The following is a 17409-nucleotide window of genomic DNA, read 5'->3' on the forward strand; positions in this document are numbered from 1 at the left end:
ATAGTTCAGATATTTTGATGGTCTAATACCTGACAAATATATTCTACCCCCCTGTGCTAGCAACACAGGTTGCTAAAATTATATTGCTGCTCAATACTATTAGCATTTTGGAAGCAAGTAATTATTGTTACCATTATCCAGGCTGTGGTGCTTCTCCAGTTTTTCTTGGTTAACCTGCTGCACAGTGCGGTTAAGGTCCACCCCCAGTAGTTTAGTAGCATAGTGTGCTATTTTCTGGTCCACATCTCTAAGTTCCATCTGTCATAAAACAAAATAAGCATAATTTAATAGAAAAATGGATGATGCAAAATACAACATACTGTTAGAGAATGTTTCCAAGTCTGCTAATACCTTTAAGGGGAACTTCCAAACCAAAATTTGATAAAGAGGCCCACATAACCCCTAAAATATCCATCACAGTTACCTGTTTCTTCAAAATATGAATAAATGCCATTTTCTATGCTGAAATCCAGCTGTTTAACAGTTCTTCTCTTTCACCATCATTTGAAATCCTGGCAGGGAAGGAGAAACTAAACAATGATGTTACAAATTGTAACAACTACTCCACAGCTTACAGACAGCATGCAGGGACTATATAACCCACAATGCATTGCACTGTGATGTTCTGGTCCTTATTGAAATCACGTGTGCAGGGAATTGTGGGGTTTGGAGGCTGCAGATTAAGGACAGATGGCTGTTGATACAAAGTAACAGTAGTCAGCCAGCTCAGCAAAGTAGTCAGACAGATAAGCAGGAAAGCAGGGGGCTAGGCTTAGGGAACTGTCAGAAACCATTAAAAATCATGAAAAGTCTGCATGTTTTTTAATTGATGTATATTGCAATGTTGCTTGAAATTATGTTTACTTTTCAAAAAGCTCAAGTTACTGTATGTTTGTGTGGAGTTCCCCTTTAAAGTTTTGGTCACAGTTCATCTATCAGAAGGACATTGATTCAAAAAACAAGGTCAAAATAACATTTGGGTGGCTCATTAGGTTTGTCAAAGCCCTGTTCTTCAATTTACATTTAGTTACTTCCGTTTTCATGTTATTGTCCATTAAAGGGCATTTAAAGGTATAAAAAAAATAAAATCCCATTTTTACTTTCTTTAATGAAAAAGAAACCTATCTCCAATATACTTTAATTAATAAATGTGTACCGTTTTTATAAGAAACCTGACTGTATGCAGTGAAACTTTCCCTTCATTTACTGCTGTGGATAGGAATTGTCAGATGGTCCCTAACTGCTGAGCAGGGAAACAATCATACTTATGAACAGCAGGGGGAGCCCCCACCTTACTTCCCAGCCATGCAGAACTCAATCAGCTTTGTTTGTTTCCCTGTAGAGCAGTCGGTGACTGTGTAGAGATTTGTATTGGATTTTAATTTGGCCTTTACATCCCCTTTACTGTTTCCAACTCCAGCTGAAGGGACAAAGTTTTAAACAGATAAACTGGGATTTTATTTGGAAGATTATTTTGCTCTAGCCACTGGTTCTGCAGAGTTTGTATTGAGAAAGTTTGTATTAAAGAATACAAAAACTATAAAATCCACATTAGACAAAACAGTAACCAGTGCAGTCTGCCTATTCTGATTATTAATCAGTCTTGCTGTATCGGCTTCTGCCAGATATTATTTGACTTGTGCTGTTTTGATAATTTATGACGATCCCTAAGCAGCCCAGACCACACTGAGCATGTGCACAGTCTTGGTCTTACAAAGATATTTAACAAAGTTACAAGATGGTGACCCCTGTGGCCAACTTTGAAAGCATAAATCATTTGTTTGATTAGGCTTGTGGTGCAGTATGTTTGTAATGAGAGCTTTGCCCACCGCTGCCCTCTGGGGGAGAACAGTGGCAGTTAAAATTCTCCTGTCTCTGTTTATGTTAATTAATAAAAAGTACCCTGTGTGGGCTGACAAGTGGACCTCGGTGTAAAAAGAACCCTGGAAATTTGCTAGATTTACAGTACCTGATATTGTTCCATGAGGGAGATGTCCTGCAAACAGGCTTCGGCACGCGCCTCTTCAGATACAAATGTGACAATGAGAGATTCCTGCTCTTCTACATCATTTTGCAGTCGTTTTATTTCTCTGTTTATTGCCTCTAGCTTGTTTCTTATCTCTGGGATTTCTTTTTCTTTTAGGTCTGAAAGCATTTGTCTAGGAATAAATGAGAGGACAACATTTTCAGATAATGATCTAATAATTTAGTACAATTCACTTATCAGTTACAAAAAATAAATAAAATTATTTTATAAGCTGCGGCAAAATGATATGGATATAATCATTCATAGTGAAGCATTAGAATGAGCTATTTAAACGAATAGCACTATTTCTGGCAGCCAGCACTATGAACAAACAGAACCAAAATGATTGGCTAAAGCCAAAGTGTAATATATGTGACTGATCAATTGGATAGAAGTATAATATGACCACAATAGGATTGCTAGATTGTACTGATCCACCTCATAGGCACAGCCAGTTACCTAGTGGAATTAATGATTAATTCAGTTTATTGCCTTGTCCAAACAATTTTAGTGCAAACTCAGATGGATAAGCAAAATGAAATGCTTTAAGAAAAAGCATATGAATGTGCATTTAACCTTTATACAGATACTTACAGCAATCCCAGCAGTCATGGGCAGAATAATCTATAGAAATAAAAACGGCTTAACACTTATAATAAACTCAATATAAACCTCTGAATTTAGAGAGGATTTTGGGGCAGTGTACTGTATAGATTTATATTATATTGAACAAACTGGGCTTTAAATAAAGATTTAAAAAATGAGTACACAGTCAATTTAAGAACAATTTGCTTATCATTTTTCTTCCAACAATGTGGAAAAATGTGTAAAAAACTCAATGAAGACCAGGCCCGGATTTGTGGAAAGGCCACCTAGGCCCGGGCCCAGGGCAGCAGGATCCCCATTGCTCCAGTCCAGATGATGAAAATTTGCATGAATAAAGGGGAGGGTACAGGGGCGACGAACGGCAATGGGCCTAGGGGCACCCACTATGTAAATCCGGCCCTGGTGAAGACTTTCCAGTGCTCATCAATTGAGAGCAGGGTTGTTCCTCACCCCATTGTATGTACACAATTTCCCTTTCCTGATAAGAAAAAGAAAAAAAAAAAGCACTCAGGGAAAAACTCCTTAGTTTATCTTTTGATTTGCCAATATGGATTTCAAACCAACAAACTGCAAGCAATGCAGTGAAAAAATGGCTTCCTCCAAGCAAAAAATGTTTATTCTTTCTAGTACAGCTATGGGATCTATTATCCGGAAACCCATTATCCGGAAAGCTCAGAATTACTGAAAGGCAGTCTCCCATTGACTCCATTTTATCCAAATAATCCAAATTATTAAAAATGATTTCCTTTTTCTCTGTAATAATAAAATAACAAATAATAATTGGTCCCAACTAAGATATAATTAATCCTTATTATAAGCAAAATCAGCCTATTGGATTTATTTAATGTTTACATGATTTTCTAGTAGACTTAAGGTATGAAGAGCCAAATTATGGAAAGATCCATTATCCGGAAAGCCCCAGGTGCCCGAGCATTCTGGATTACAGGTCCCATACGTGTACTGCATTACTCAGAGCTATACCTTGTTTACAGGGTCCAAAATGCCCTTAAGAATTTGATTATTGTGTTCCTTTAGCCCTTTACTAGCTCAAACTTACTGCCACAGCTACCTTGTTATTCTCAGTGAACATATTATCTTTTCATGTGCAGGCAGCATAGAAACTATGGTGCTGACATGAATGTACCTGCATTCCAGTAAGAAAGTTTTCATATGTGCAGGACTGTTTTTGATCTATGGTACCCTGTATATTTACTAGAAACACTTAGGTTGAAAGTCTAAAGACAGACTAAGTCGGCAGCTTATTGGCCCGTGTGGGGCCATCCGACGGGCTTCCCCTATCGATATCTGGCCGAAAGTTCTCGGTCGGACAGGGTAAAAAATCCCGTAGATTCCGGCCTCATCTGTCCGTTGATACGGTCCAGTGATCCGACAGCCCGTATGGACTGCATTGTGATCCGATTGCTGGGTCCTAGGGTCCACGGTCGGATCAGCCGGATATCACCCACGACATCAGATCACGACATCGCCAAACGAGCGGATCTCCCTGTGTATGGCCAGCTTAATTACATTTATCCATCAAGAATATATGCTGTGACTCGCTTTGCTAGCTCATGAATAAATGTTACCCCAAACAAAATATAGATCCTTTGCCTATTAACAGCAGATAGATCAGGCTTGCAATATCCCAACTGTTCAGAACCAACATTCATGCATGTACCTCATTGGCTTCAGTTCCATCATTTCATCCTTCCTCTTTTCTTTTCTTTTTAATTCATCTTCGGCTGCCTTCAGCTTGTCAGGAACCAGGCACAGCTTGGACTGCATGTCATTAATTACATCCTGCACCTCTGCTTCTGAGGGAAATGTTCTTTGACAAACAGGGCAGCAGGGCTGGTTTTCCTCGGTCAGCGTGGTAATAAACTGTGTGTAAACTGCTGTTGCACCAGCAAGCATGGCTTAAAGGAGAAGGAAAGATCCAAGACATTTTATTGGCAACAGATTAGCCACAATAGTGCAAGATAGAACTATATATTTATTCTGCAGAATGATTTACCATAAATGAGTAAACAGCTCTAGACACTGTCTCTGTTTGTTTAGGATAGAAGCTGCCATATAAGCTTGGTGTGACATCACTTCCTGCCTGAGTCTCTCCCTGCTCACTTACAGCTCTGAGCTCAGATTACAGCAGGGATGGGAGGAGGGAGGGGGAGAGGAGCAAATTGAGCATGCTCAAGCCCTGCACTGGAGTTTATGCTGAAAACAGGAAGTCTGATACAGAAGCCCATGTGTACTCAATAAAAGGAAAGAAATGCTGTGTTTCTTTTGACAGAGGACTCAGAGCAGCTTTACTTTGAGGGTTTACTGGTATATTTATATAGACCTTTCTGATAAAGCTTTATTAATTTTAGCCTTTCCTTCTCCTTTAAAGAACAAGAATTGAACATGTGTGTGGCTATGATTAAAACCTGATTTAAAGCATATGACTATACAACAAGTAATATGTTTCAAGTACATAATGGCGCTATGTTGTGTCACACATTATTAGACCATAAAAGATGCTCCACATTGAGCAAAACCATTATGACCAACAATTTCTTCTGGCTTCTTACTTGAAATACTCCAATAAACCTACTTAATAACCTACAATAATTATGGGTCTACAGATCCCCTTCCTATTCATTCTTATTGTTTCATAGTGCAGCCAAAGTTGAGCATTTGGAACACACCTGTCAAATTTCATAGGAGTGATTTCTTTGGGTGACAATGAAATATTTATTGAAACTGTAGCACTCTTTGAATTGAATTACACGTGCCACATGTCAGGCTAGAACCTCACCTCTCTGTTTAGAAGTTTTCTCTATATCCTCCAGGAGCTGTGACAGATCACTGTTGAAGTCCTGGCTGCCACACACATCAAAGACCTTCTCTTCAAATGAGGCAGACTGTTTTTCTTTTTGGCAAAGCTCATTGCTCAGGTGATTTGAGTTCTGCTCAGCTGCTACTAATTCCTTACTGTGAACATAAAAATATTGCATTTTAGACATAGCAGTTCCAGTACATGAAACAATGGTGTGTTTATTTCCTCCTCAAAGATAAATAAAGCATATATGTATGTTTAAGGAAATTATATTAGTAGTGCAATTGCACAGAAATTCCTATTAACCTATGCAAAAATATAGGAGACTAATGTGGTAAAGTAAGCAGTCGACAAGCAAATTCTACTTTTTTGGTTGCATTGGGTTACTAGATAAGATTTGAACTTCTAGTTACATTAACCCAGTGCCAGCAGAATTTCCTATTTTATTTGCATTTTCACTTTAGGGGCATTTCCTGGGGGGGGGGGGATTTTAGTTTACCTAGGAAAATTATATATATTTTTTTTTTCAGGTGAACCTGAGCTTTCTAAATCTGCCGAAGATTTTGTATATTTCCACTCCTGGAGCAAGATTTAGAGGTTTAAATAATACCAAAGAAAAATTTAAAAAATTATATTATTTATGATTGAGATTTATACCAGAAACATATTTTATTTTATGTACAAACATTCAACAGATTTCTAAAGCCTCATGTCTTTCGATTGTGCCAATACCAGATATGTATAGTTTTATGGAGATTTCTGACTTCTATAGGTAAAAAACTCCAAGCAATAAGTTACTGAATTTTCAAAGAACTAAAGCAGAATACAGCATAGTTTGGATTCCAAAGCTAAAAACACTGTAACATTAGGTTTACCCCAGAAAACCATATTTTTTTGAAAAGTGTACATTCTGCCGAATCCAAAATGGGTAACCATGTCTTTCTACTCCTAATTACCAAACATCAAAGCTATTTTGAACTTAGCCAGTTTTATGTAAATTTATGAAAATTCTGAAAAATGACCTAAAAAGGTTCACTTTGCAAGTTTGTATCTCCTCTAAAGTAAAAGGTACCAAGAAAAAACATTATAAATATGAATGCCAGAGGTCCCCTGAACAGTGTGATGCCCATTGTGCATAGAATTGCCTAAGTATCTGGTGCTTACAGACCCGAAAATGAAGTTAGTACATACAAATTGTCCCAGAGTTCATGAAAACATTTACTATACTTTTTTGGAGGGGGAATGGATGTAAAAACACAAAAACATCTTTACCCCATGAACATATATTTTTGGAAAGTACAAAATCCAATATGGGTAATCATGTCTTTTTACTTAAAACTAATAACAATGCTTTCCCAAAATTTACTGTTTTGATGAAATTCGGGAAAATCACCTCAAAGATTCTAATTTCTAGCATGGCATCTCCTACATAGCACAAGGTACAAAGAAAAAGCATCCTAAACATGAAAGCCAGGGGTCCATTTAACAGTTTGATGCCCATTGAGCATAGGATTACCAAAGTATCTGGCTCTTAGAGATCCCAAAATTAAGTTAGTGCATACCAATTGCCTAGAGGCAACGTCAGCTACTTAAAAATTATCACATTTACTGCATTTTGAGGGGTAAACACAGAAAAACATATGTTGATTCCCCAAACCCATATATTTTTGCAATGTACACATTCATACGAATCCAAAATGGGTAACCATGTCTTTCTACTCAAAACACAATGCTTTCCCAAATTTGAAGATTTTGATTAAATACCGGAAAGTTGACTCAAAGTTTCCACTTTCTAACATGGTATCTCCCACATAGCATAAGACATAGACACATAGCATAAGACATAAGAATACCCCAGAAAACCATATATTTTCCAAAAGTACACATTCTGATGAATCCTAAATGGGTAACTATGTCTTTCTAAAGCAACTTACTAAAGTGCAAAGACATTGTAAACGTAGGGGTATTTATGAAATGTCTGAAAATCATCACAAAGCTTGCATTTTACTCCATTAAATATACCCAATATTTCATAAGATACCAACATAAAACATCCTAAATAGGCACACCAGGGGTCTACTGATAACATTGATGCCCAATATGTTTAGATTTACCAAACTATGTAGCACACAGAGACCCCCAAATAAAATAGTGCATATCAATTTTCACGGCTGCTGCAATATAATCACCCGGTATGTGTATTATGTGCTATAAGATCCCCTAATAGCAAGAAGACAACACTATATAACCATATATTTTCCAAAAGTATGCATTCTGACAAATTCAAAATGGGTATATATGTCTTTCTACAGCAAACAACCAAGCTGCAAGGCCATGCTAAACGTAGGGGTTTTTATTACATTTTTTGAAACTTATCACAAAGGTTTCATTTTACCCCATTATACCCCAACTTTCATAAGGTACCAACAAAAACATCCAAAATGAACACTTTGATGTGCAGTATGCATAGATCTCTGTGTACCAATTTTCTGGCACACAGATACCCCCAAAAGAAATTAGCGCTTAAGAATTTTCCCATCTGACACTGGCTGCTGTAATATAAGCACCTGGTATGTATATTATGTGCCATAAGACCCCCTAACAGTATGGAGACCCTACAAAACCATATATTTTCCAAAAGTACACATTCTGACAAATCCAAAATGGGTAAATACCTCTTTCTACAGTTAACTAACAAACTGCAAGGCCATGCTAAATGTAGTGGTTTTTATGAAAATTCCGAAAATAGTCACAAAGGCCATTTACTGTATATACCCCAGATTTTGTAAGATACCAATCTGAAAGATCCTAATAAGCACACCAGGGGTCTACTGAACACTTTGACGCCCAATATGCATCAATGTGGCATACAAGACCCCCATCTAGATTTACAGGAGACAAAATGTCCATGGGCAAAAACAAGTAAAGAACAAGCCAGCATGCAATTAAATCACAAAAAAAAACAATAAAACCACAAAAAACAATGCTTTTTTTCTGGTCTATTGTTATCAGCAGTCAGAATCACAGTCTAATTATTTTGAGTTGTGCATGTACACTTGCAAATTACACATTAAATTGCTTGTAATGTGTGCGTGTGTGCAAGTGTGTGTGAGTGCTGTAAATGTATAAAAGTCACATCCCGATCCCCCAAAAAATGTATGTGTATGTGTATATTTAAGTGTGCATTTGTGTAAAATGTGTATGTTTGTGAGTGTGTAGGGGTAGGCAGGCTGGAGGTACAGGAGGACCGGTGGAGCATGAGGAGCTACGCCATCAGGAAGGGAGTCAACTGGGGGCCATCATGGAGGAAGAGGAATCACTGCCTTTGGGAGCCTGTCCAATATAGAGCCTAATCTTCTGGAAAGGCTTTGTGTTAGAATGCAGCTGGAAGGATTCCCTTCCATTTAACCACAGGACTAACACAGACAATCATTTCTCCACGCAACACACATTGTGCACAGGGGCATTATCACATTTACACATGAAAGAGTCTTCCCTAAACTGTTGCTACAAAGGAAAAAGCACAGTATAGCCAAAAATGTAAGTGTTTAACCCAAGAAATTATTCTTCCTACATGGAACTTTACAGTCAGCATAACACATTTAGTCAGGAAATATTCGATTGATTTACTTGGTATAAATAAGACTCATCTTTGCAGAGTTTTTGAAGGCCTCCTACTTCTTAAATGGGTTGTAATAGCTCCTAAGCTTTCTATTTCATAGTCACTCCCACTAACAACTGACAGGGGAGAAGCTAGCAGGGCAGAAATTTGACAACACACTTGTTAGAAACTGTGATGGAGCCATGTTACATAGTTAAAGTGTTACATAGTTAGATTGGGTTGAAAAAAGACAAAGTCCATCAAGTTCAACCCCTCCAAATGAAAGCCCAGCATCCATACACACCCCCCTCCCTACTTTCACATAAATTATATATACCCATATCTATACTAACTATAGAGTATAGTATCCCAATAGCCTTTGATATTATGTCTGTCCAAAAAAATCATCCAAGCCATTCTTAAAGGCATTAACTGAACCAGCCATCACAACATCACCCGGCAGTGCATTCCACAACCTCACTGTCCTGACTGTGAAGAACCCCCTACGTTGCTTCAAATGAAAGTTATTTTCTTCTAGTCTAAAGGGGTGGCCTCTGGTACGGTGATCCACTTTATGGGTATAAAAAGGTCCCCTGCTATTTGTCTATAATGTCCTCTAATGTACTTGTAAAGTGTAATCATGTCCCCTCACAAGCGCCTTTTTTCCAGAGAAAACAACCCCAACCTTAACAGTCTACCCTCATAATTTAAATCTTCCATCCCGTTAACCAATTTAGTTGCACTTAGTCTCTGCACTCTCTCCAGCTCATTTATATCCCTCTTAAGGACTGGAGTCCAAAACTGCACTGCATACTCCAGATGAGGCCTCACCAGGGACCTATAAAGAGGCATAATTATGTTTTCATGCCCTTTTTTATGCAAGACAGAACTTTATTTGCTTTAGTAGCCACAGAATGACACTGCCCAGAATTAGACAACTTGTTATCTACAAAGACCCCTAGATCCTTCTCATTTAAGGAAACTCCCAACACACTGCCATTTAGTGTATAACTTGCATTTATATTATTTTTTATTATATATATTATATAGTTTATCAACATTGAACCTCATTTTCCAGTTTGCTGCCCAGTTTCCCAACTTAGACAGATCACTCTGCAAAGTGGCAGCATCCTGCATGGAACCTATAGTTCTGCACAATTTAGTATCATCTGCAAAAATAGAAACAGTACTTTCAATGCCCACCTCCAGGTCATTAATAAACAAGTTGAAAAGCAAGGGACCTAGTACAGAGCCCTGCAGTACTCCACTAACAACACTGGTCCAATTAGAAAATGTTCCATTTACCACCACTCTTTGTAGTCTATCTTTTAGGCAGTTCACTATCCAGGTACAAATACTATGATCCAGGCCAACATTCCTTAATTTAACCAGTAACCTTTTGTGTGGCACGGTATCAAATGCTTTAGCAAATCCTAAGTAAATCACATCCACTGCCATCCCAGAATCGAGGTCCCTGCTTACCTTCTCATAAAAAGAAATTAAGTTAGTCTGGCAAGATCTATATTACGTATAAAACCATGCTGGCCCACAATCATAGTATTATTATTTGCTATAAAGTCCAGTATCTTGTCCTTTATTAACCCTTTGAAAAGCTTTCCTACAACTGACGTCAGACTAACTGGCCTATAGTTTTGAGGCTGAGAACGGGATCCTTTTTTGAATAGAGGCACCACATTAGCAATCCGAAAATCTCTTGGCACTATGCCAGACCTCAATGAATCCTGAAAAATTAAGTAAAGAGGTTTGGCAATCACAGAGCTAAGCTCGCTAAGTACCCTGGGATGAATACCATCTGGCCCTGGACCTTTGTTAATCTTAACATGTTCTAGTCTCTTTTGAATTTCTTCATGTGTGAACCATGCATCATTAGTTGTATTACTAGAATTGGGACTATTAAGAAGGAAACCTTCATTAACTAGTTCCTCATTTGTGTAGACAGATGAAAAAATATGAGTTTTTATTCTGTTTTCATCAACCAGCTGACCCCCCTCTGATAGTAAAGGTCCCACCCCTTCCTGCTTCATTTTTTTTACTATTAACATATTTAAAAAATAAATTTAGATTTTTTTTACTGCTTGCTGCAATATCCTTTTCCATATCAATTTTAGCTTGCCTTATAGCTTATTTGCATGGTTTATTGGCCTCCTTGTACCTTATAAATGATTTGGCTGTCCCAGCTAACTTGAAAGCCTTAAAAGCACACCTTTTCTTACCTACCTCAACACCAACACTTCTATTGAACCAAAAAAAAGTTGAATATACTGACAAGTATATTTATTAAGCAACATTTTAAAGACTTCCCATTTTTGTTCTGTGTTTAACCCTGTGAAAAGCATTTCCCACTTAATATGTTGCAGAGATGCCCTTATATTGTCAAAGTTTGCATGTCTGAAATGTAGTGTTTTAGTTACTCCCTTATAGAATTGCTTCTGCAACAGAATCTCAAAGGAGACCATGTTATGATCACTATTCCCTAAATGCTCACCCACACAAATGTTAGAGATGAGTTCAGTATTGTTAGTTATTACAAGGTCCAAATGAGTTATTCCTGGTAGGTTATTGATTGAGCTGGAATAAAAAGTTGTCATTCAGCATATTTAAAAACCTACTAGCTTTTTCTGTCTTAGCAACCCCATTACCCCAGTCAATGTCTGGATAATTGAAGTCACTCATAGCAACAATTTGACCCAGCTGTGAAGCCTCTTGTATCTGCAAGAGTAGCTGGGCTTCATTCTCGACACTAATACAAGGTGGTTTATAGCATACACCAATGATAATTCTCTTTGTAACCTTTTGCCCAGTCAAAATCTCTACCCAGAGTGATTCTACACCCTCACCAGTGCCAGCTATGGTTATTTCTTTAGCGCATGGCTTTAATTCCGGCTTTACATACAAACACACTCCTCCATCCTTTTTAATCCCTCTATCCCTCCTAAAAAGGGTGTAACCATTTAAATTCACAATCCAGTCACATGTTTCATCCCACCAGGTCTCAGTGATACCAATTATATCATAATTTTTAAAGCATGCAATTAATTCTAGATCTTCCATTTTACCTGATGTTGAACAAGCTTTTCCTTAAATCAGGTGCTAATGCCAATGTATGAGCTTAATTACACAGCCATGGCAACAACTGGTGTGGGTTGAATAGTCATTTCCATTGATTAGAATGGATTCTTAACATTTGCCTATTTACTGCCCTATTCACTGGATACCATAGAGATCACTTGGCAGAAGGCTGGAAATGATGAGAGCAGCAAGAAGGAGCTCCAAAAACAAGGAACAATGCAGTTCTTACACTGCTGTTATTTAGGCAGGAGTCAGGGCATAACAACAGTGCACAAGCCCCCCCCCACCAGAAAACTTTTTGGAGGGCCCAGTGCGCATAGGGACTCCAGTGCGCATCTGAATCCACCCCCAACCCCCCCCCCCGCCGCTGCCGTTCGCACGCTCACAGAGGAGCGAGCACACCAATTTTTTCATGGCAATATATCATGGGAAATTATAATTAGTTATATATTTCCCTCTGAACTGTTTTCCCTCTGCTGTTTACCTAGCCAAGGACTGGAGAGCTTTGTAAGCTAGACATTATGTCTATGGGTTTATTATGCAAGAAAAGTGTTTGAAGGAGGTTGCTGAAGAGAAGTGCTACTAGATTCCTGCATCTTGCTTTGTTCTACAAAGAAAACAAGGCCTGGGTGATTACACAATTTTTTAACATTCCTTTTGCTTGTAATCAATAAAAAAAGACAACATATTCCAGACTGTATGATTTTTTCCCTTCTCTGCTTGAATCTTTTTATATCTTATTTTAAGTCCTTAAATAGAAAATATTTCACATTACATTAGCTGTTATGAACCCTGGAAAGCATGGTCTATGTGGCAAACGTGTGCCCATTTCTCAGAATGCAATCAAATTTAGAGTCTTAGTGATGGGTTTCACAAAGAAAACTTCACAGTCATACTGAAACCTGCTACTCAAGTTTAACCTTGCCTTAAACAGCAGAAATAATATGCACTACTCATTATTTCCTAAGTTTTCTTGTTTGTAATCTTCGTTTCTCCATTCTGTTGCAAGTTACGGAAATTGAGGAAGCACGGCTCTGGATGTGTAACCATCAAAAAAAACTGACCTGGACCTGGTTTCTAAGTCATGCTTAACAGAATACTTTATTAAATTACCCCCTTAATCTGTGTGGGAATTGTGAACTTTTGAAAAGAAGCTACCAGAGGTTATCAGGTCAGTGTGTAGGCTTTGTAGAAGCTTTAAGGAAATATTTGAAAGTCTGAAATGTCTAATGCTGTTTGTTGTAATAAATTCCCCAGTTATGCAGCTGTCATGGTGAAGTTCTTTAAATGATTTTCACTGTTCAACAACAAGTCACATGATTTCCTCCCCTCCCCTAATTTACATATGCACATTAGGATTTGGTTTGGCCAGTTGTATTAGATAACTGTAAATAGTAAAATAAGATTTATTGCCAAGAAAAGGGTTTGCACTAGAAAAGCATTTATTTGCAGTTAAGGAAGTTTCTGTGCATGGATATTTTCAGTGCTTTAGTTGCTAGAGAACGTTGCTGAAGATATAAACTCAGGTGTGTGTATGCCAGGTCTCGTATTTAGGCTGTTTGTTGAGGTGTTTGTCAAGTGTGCTGGATAATACTAGATATTAAAGATGCACGGAATCCAGAATTCGGCCAGGATTCGGCCAAATTCTCCTGCCCGGCCGAACTGAATCCGAATTTGCATATGCAAATTAGGGGTGGGAAGGAAATCGCGTCACTTTTTGACACAAAACAAGGAAGTAAAAATGTTTCCCCTTCCCACCCCTAATTTGCATATGCAAATTAGGATTCTGATTCGGCCGAAGCTTTCGTGAAGGATTTGGGTAGTTGGCCGAATCCAAGATAGTGGATTCGGTGCATCCCTACTAGATATCATACTAAGAATTGCTTAATAAAAAAAGGTTTCTAAATAATTTGTACTTTGGTCTGAACTTACGTAAGTCTTGCCAGTTTGTCTCGAGTCTGATTGATATCTTCCCTTTTGGAATATAGCCAGTCTTCAAGTTGCTTCTTATTTGGAAAATACTCATATAATGAAATCAACTCATCATTGTGTCTAGATTTCATTTTTCTTATTTGTTCATCTTTGTCTGCCTAGGAACAAAAGCAGCATTACATATGAGTTCATTTCAACAGGAATCAAGCTGTTGCTCTCCAGCCTATCATGCCAGCCTGAGCAATGCTCACATTTTTATGCAATCTTTTTGTTCAACCCAATGAATTAAAGCTGAAAGTCTGCAGTTCAACTGAATCTGAGTTGTTTCATTTAAAATTTATTGTGGTTAAAATTAGAAAAAAGTTGTCTGTCCAAATATTTATGGACCTAACTGTAGCCAACTTAATATATTCAAGAATGGAAAATGTAAGACTTTTTGGATTTTTGGTTGAAATAGCAATTATATGAGCATATCCTACAATTGTCTAGTTACAGGAACAGCTCTGCATATTGTAGGAACACAGAAAAGACATAAACAGCCACGTCAAGAAAAAAAAAACGCCTGTTAACACAAAATACCTATTCCAATCGCAAAATGTTTTAGAATTCCTTGAAAATGCTGAAAGCTCAACACTTTCCTACTTTAATCGCCATCCTTTATTAAGAAATGTAGGTAATAAAAGTGGGCATCAGAGGAATACATTACTTTGTCATTCTTTAGCATGTCCATTTGGGTTCTTGTCATCGTGTGTTTGTTTAGCTGCTCCATTTCCTGATCCAGCTCCCGCACATTTCTGTCCAGCTCAGACTTTTGGGTCTGTAGTTGGACAACTTCCCCTTTCAATGCTTCCAAGTTGCAGCTCTTTTCCACATTCTCCAGTGCATGCGCCTACATTGCAAATGTTTTATTAAAACATGAACAAAACTTAAGTATTTAGGCAAAAGTTTTATATCTTTGAACCCAGCTTTGCTAGCATCTCTGGGATGTGTTGATGCATGCTTTTCTATGGGGGTTTCAATTCTCTTCCTACCAGTGTAATAAGTGCATTTTGCTGGGTTTACACCAAAAGCATATTGATGACTGATATGAATATAGGAGTCTATGAAAAATAATTTTCTATATATTTGGCTGAATTAGGTAAAACTGCAAGCTTGAGTCAATGCTTTGGTGTCTTCACTAGTCATTCAGCTTACGTAAGTCATCTTGAAATCTGGCAATTGTATCTACAGTAACTCAGCATAAAAGGAAATCCTGGCTTTTTTTTCCCATCATTTCTAAATATGTTACAACCTTCTACTGCCTACTCTATTTGCATGTTAAATATTTAATTGGTAGAAAAATAAGGACTTTTCCTAAAAAAATTAAAAGAGCTCTTTAAAACACGGGTATGGGATCTGTTAATTGGAAACCCGTTATCCACAAAGCTCAGAATTATGGGAAGGCCATCTCCCATAGACTAGATTTTAATCAAATAAGATGATTTCCTTTTCCTCTGTAATAATAAAAAAGTAGCTTGAACTCCATTCCAACTAAAATATAATTAATCCTTATTGGAGGCAAAACAATCCTATTGGGTTTAATTAATGTTTAAATCATTTCCTTATAGACTTATGTAAGTCTTATTAAGTATGGGTATCCACATTATGGAAAGATCCTTTATTCAGAAAACTCTGGGCCTCCAGAATTTTGGATAACAGGTACCATACCTGCACCCAGTTTATAATCAGGGATTAAGGCCTCATGCCTGAATGACTACTAAAGTATTTGAGAGGCTTCTTAAGCATATCATCTTCTCCTTCATTCCCAATTTCATGGATCCACTTCAGTTTGCCTACCATCCCAACAGAGCGACAGAGGATGCCATTTCCCACATGCTGCATACCACCCTCAGCCACGTGGATAAGAAACAGGGGAACTATGTGCGGATGTTATTTATTGATTACAGTTCAGCATTCAATTCAATACTACCCTGCAGACTGTTCACTAAACTGAAGCATTTAGGACTTAACAGCCATTTGTGTTCCTGGGTGTTGGACTCTCACAGGCAGAACACAGGTAGTGAGAGTTGGTAACTGTGTCTCTAACAGTATCACTATTAATACCGGAGCTCCACAAGGGTGTGTTCTTAGCCCCCTGCTGTACTCTCTCTACACCCATGACTGTGTGGCCACACATCGCTCAAACACAATTGTGAAGTTTGCTGATGACACTGTAGTGTTGGGCTTTATCACGAACAACTATGAGACGGCCTACATGGAAGAAGTGGATAACCTGACACTGTGGTGTCAGGAAAACTGCCTCCAGCTGAATGTCAGCAAGACCAAGGAGCTGGTGATGGGCTCTAGTAGGAGACAGCAGCGCAACTACAAACCCCTTAACATCAATGGGACCCTAGTGGAGAGGGTGAGCAGTTTTAAATACCTCAGAGTACACATCTCTGAGAACCTGACATGGTCTAAATACATCCAAGTTCGAAGATCCTAAAAACTTTCTACTTCGGTGCTATTAGACTACTGAACTTCAGGCCATTAGACTGCTGAACCAGGGCATGCCATCTTACCCATTATTTTCCCATAACCCTTCCCCCCTTCTTTTTCTCACTTGCACCTATTTGACCTATGTGACACTCTACATCACCACAATACAGTATTGCACTGCTGTTTTTTTATATTTTTATACTTTTTATACAATCTTCTCACTCACTGTCCCTTATGTAAATAATATGGTTTATGTCTTCTTACCCATATCTGCTACCCCCTCCCTTTTTTTCACTTGCACTGACTTGATCTATGTGACACATTTCGCCACCACAATACAGTACTATACAATCCACATACTATGCACTTTAATACTATTACTGTTACTGCATCGTTTTATTTGATTTGATTTCACCATCACCGTAACATGGTTATTTGGTGTTCTGTCCTGCACTGCTGTTTTTATATTTTTACACAATCTTCACTCACTGTCACTTATGTAAATAACATGGTTCATCTGCTCTGCTGCTCTACTTAATTTAAAAAAATATATTTTTTTTTTACGGTAATCTTTTTGTACTTAGTTATAGTATTTAACTAGTATATTTTCATTTTGCACAGTGAAAAAAAGTGATGCATTTCACTGCATGTTGTACTTGATAAAGGGTGTTGAACCCAAACATGTTGTGTTTACCACTGCCTGGAATAAAAAGTTGTTTGCATTAATACTGCTGGAGTTCCTCTTCCTCCTCCTATACTTGGCCCTAGGCAACCTGTGCTCTTAATTGTGCATGTGCGAAACTGCACTCGAGCACATATGCGCAAAATGGTGTGCGCGCATGCGCAGAAGTGCATTTG

General features: G+C 38.0%; 1 protein-coding gene across 2 annotated transcripts in view; it reads right to left on the minus strand.

The window, feature by feature from the left end:
- rad50.S (RAD50 homolog, double strand break repair protein S homeolog) overlaps positions 1-17409 on the minus strand; it is a 60230-nt gene that overhangs the window by 18899 nt on the left and 23922 nt on the right. For both annotated transcript variants that reach the window (XR_005966697.1, XM_018256194.2), the window contains exons 11-16: positions 14780-14962; positions 14074-14231; positions 5430-5605; positions 4311-4548; positions 1970-2159; positions 132-258 (exon numbers count right to left, since the gene is read on the minus strand). Coding sequence is in view for 1 of the 2 variants with exons in the window: in XM_018256194.2 (XP_018111683.1) it covers positions 132-258; positions 1970-2159; positions 4311-4548; positions 5430-5605; positions 14074-14231; positions 14780-14962 (1072 nt within the window). In the remaining variant the exon portion in view is untranslated. The remainder of the gene's footprint in view (positions 1-131; positions 259-1969; positions 2160-4310; positions 4549-5429; positions 5606-14073; positions 14232-14779; positions 14963-17409) is intronic.

The sequence above is a fragment of the Xenopus laevis genome, chromosome 3S, assembly GCF_017654675.1.
Source record: "Xenopus laevis strain J_2021 chromosome 3S, Xenopus_laevis_v10.1, whole genome shotgun sequence".
NCBI lineage: Eukaryota > Metazoa > Chordata > Amphibia > Anura > Pipidae > Xenopus > Xenopus laevis.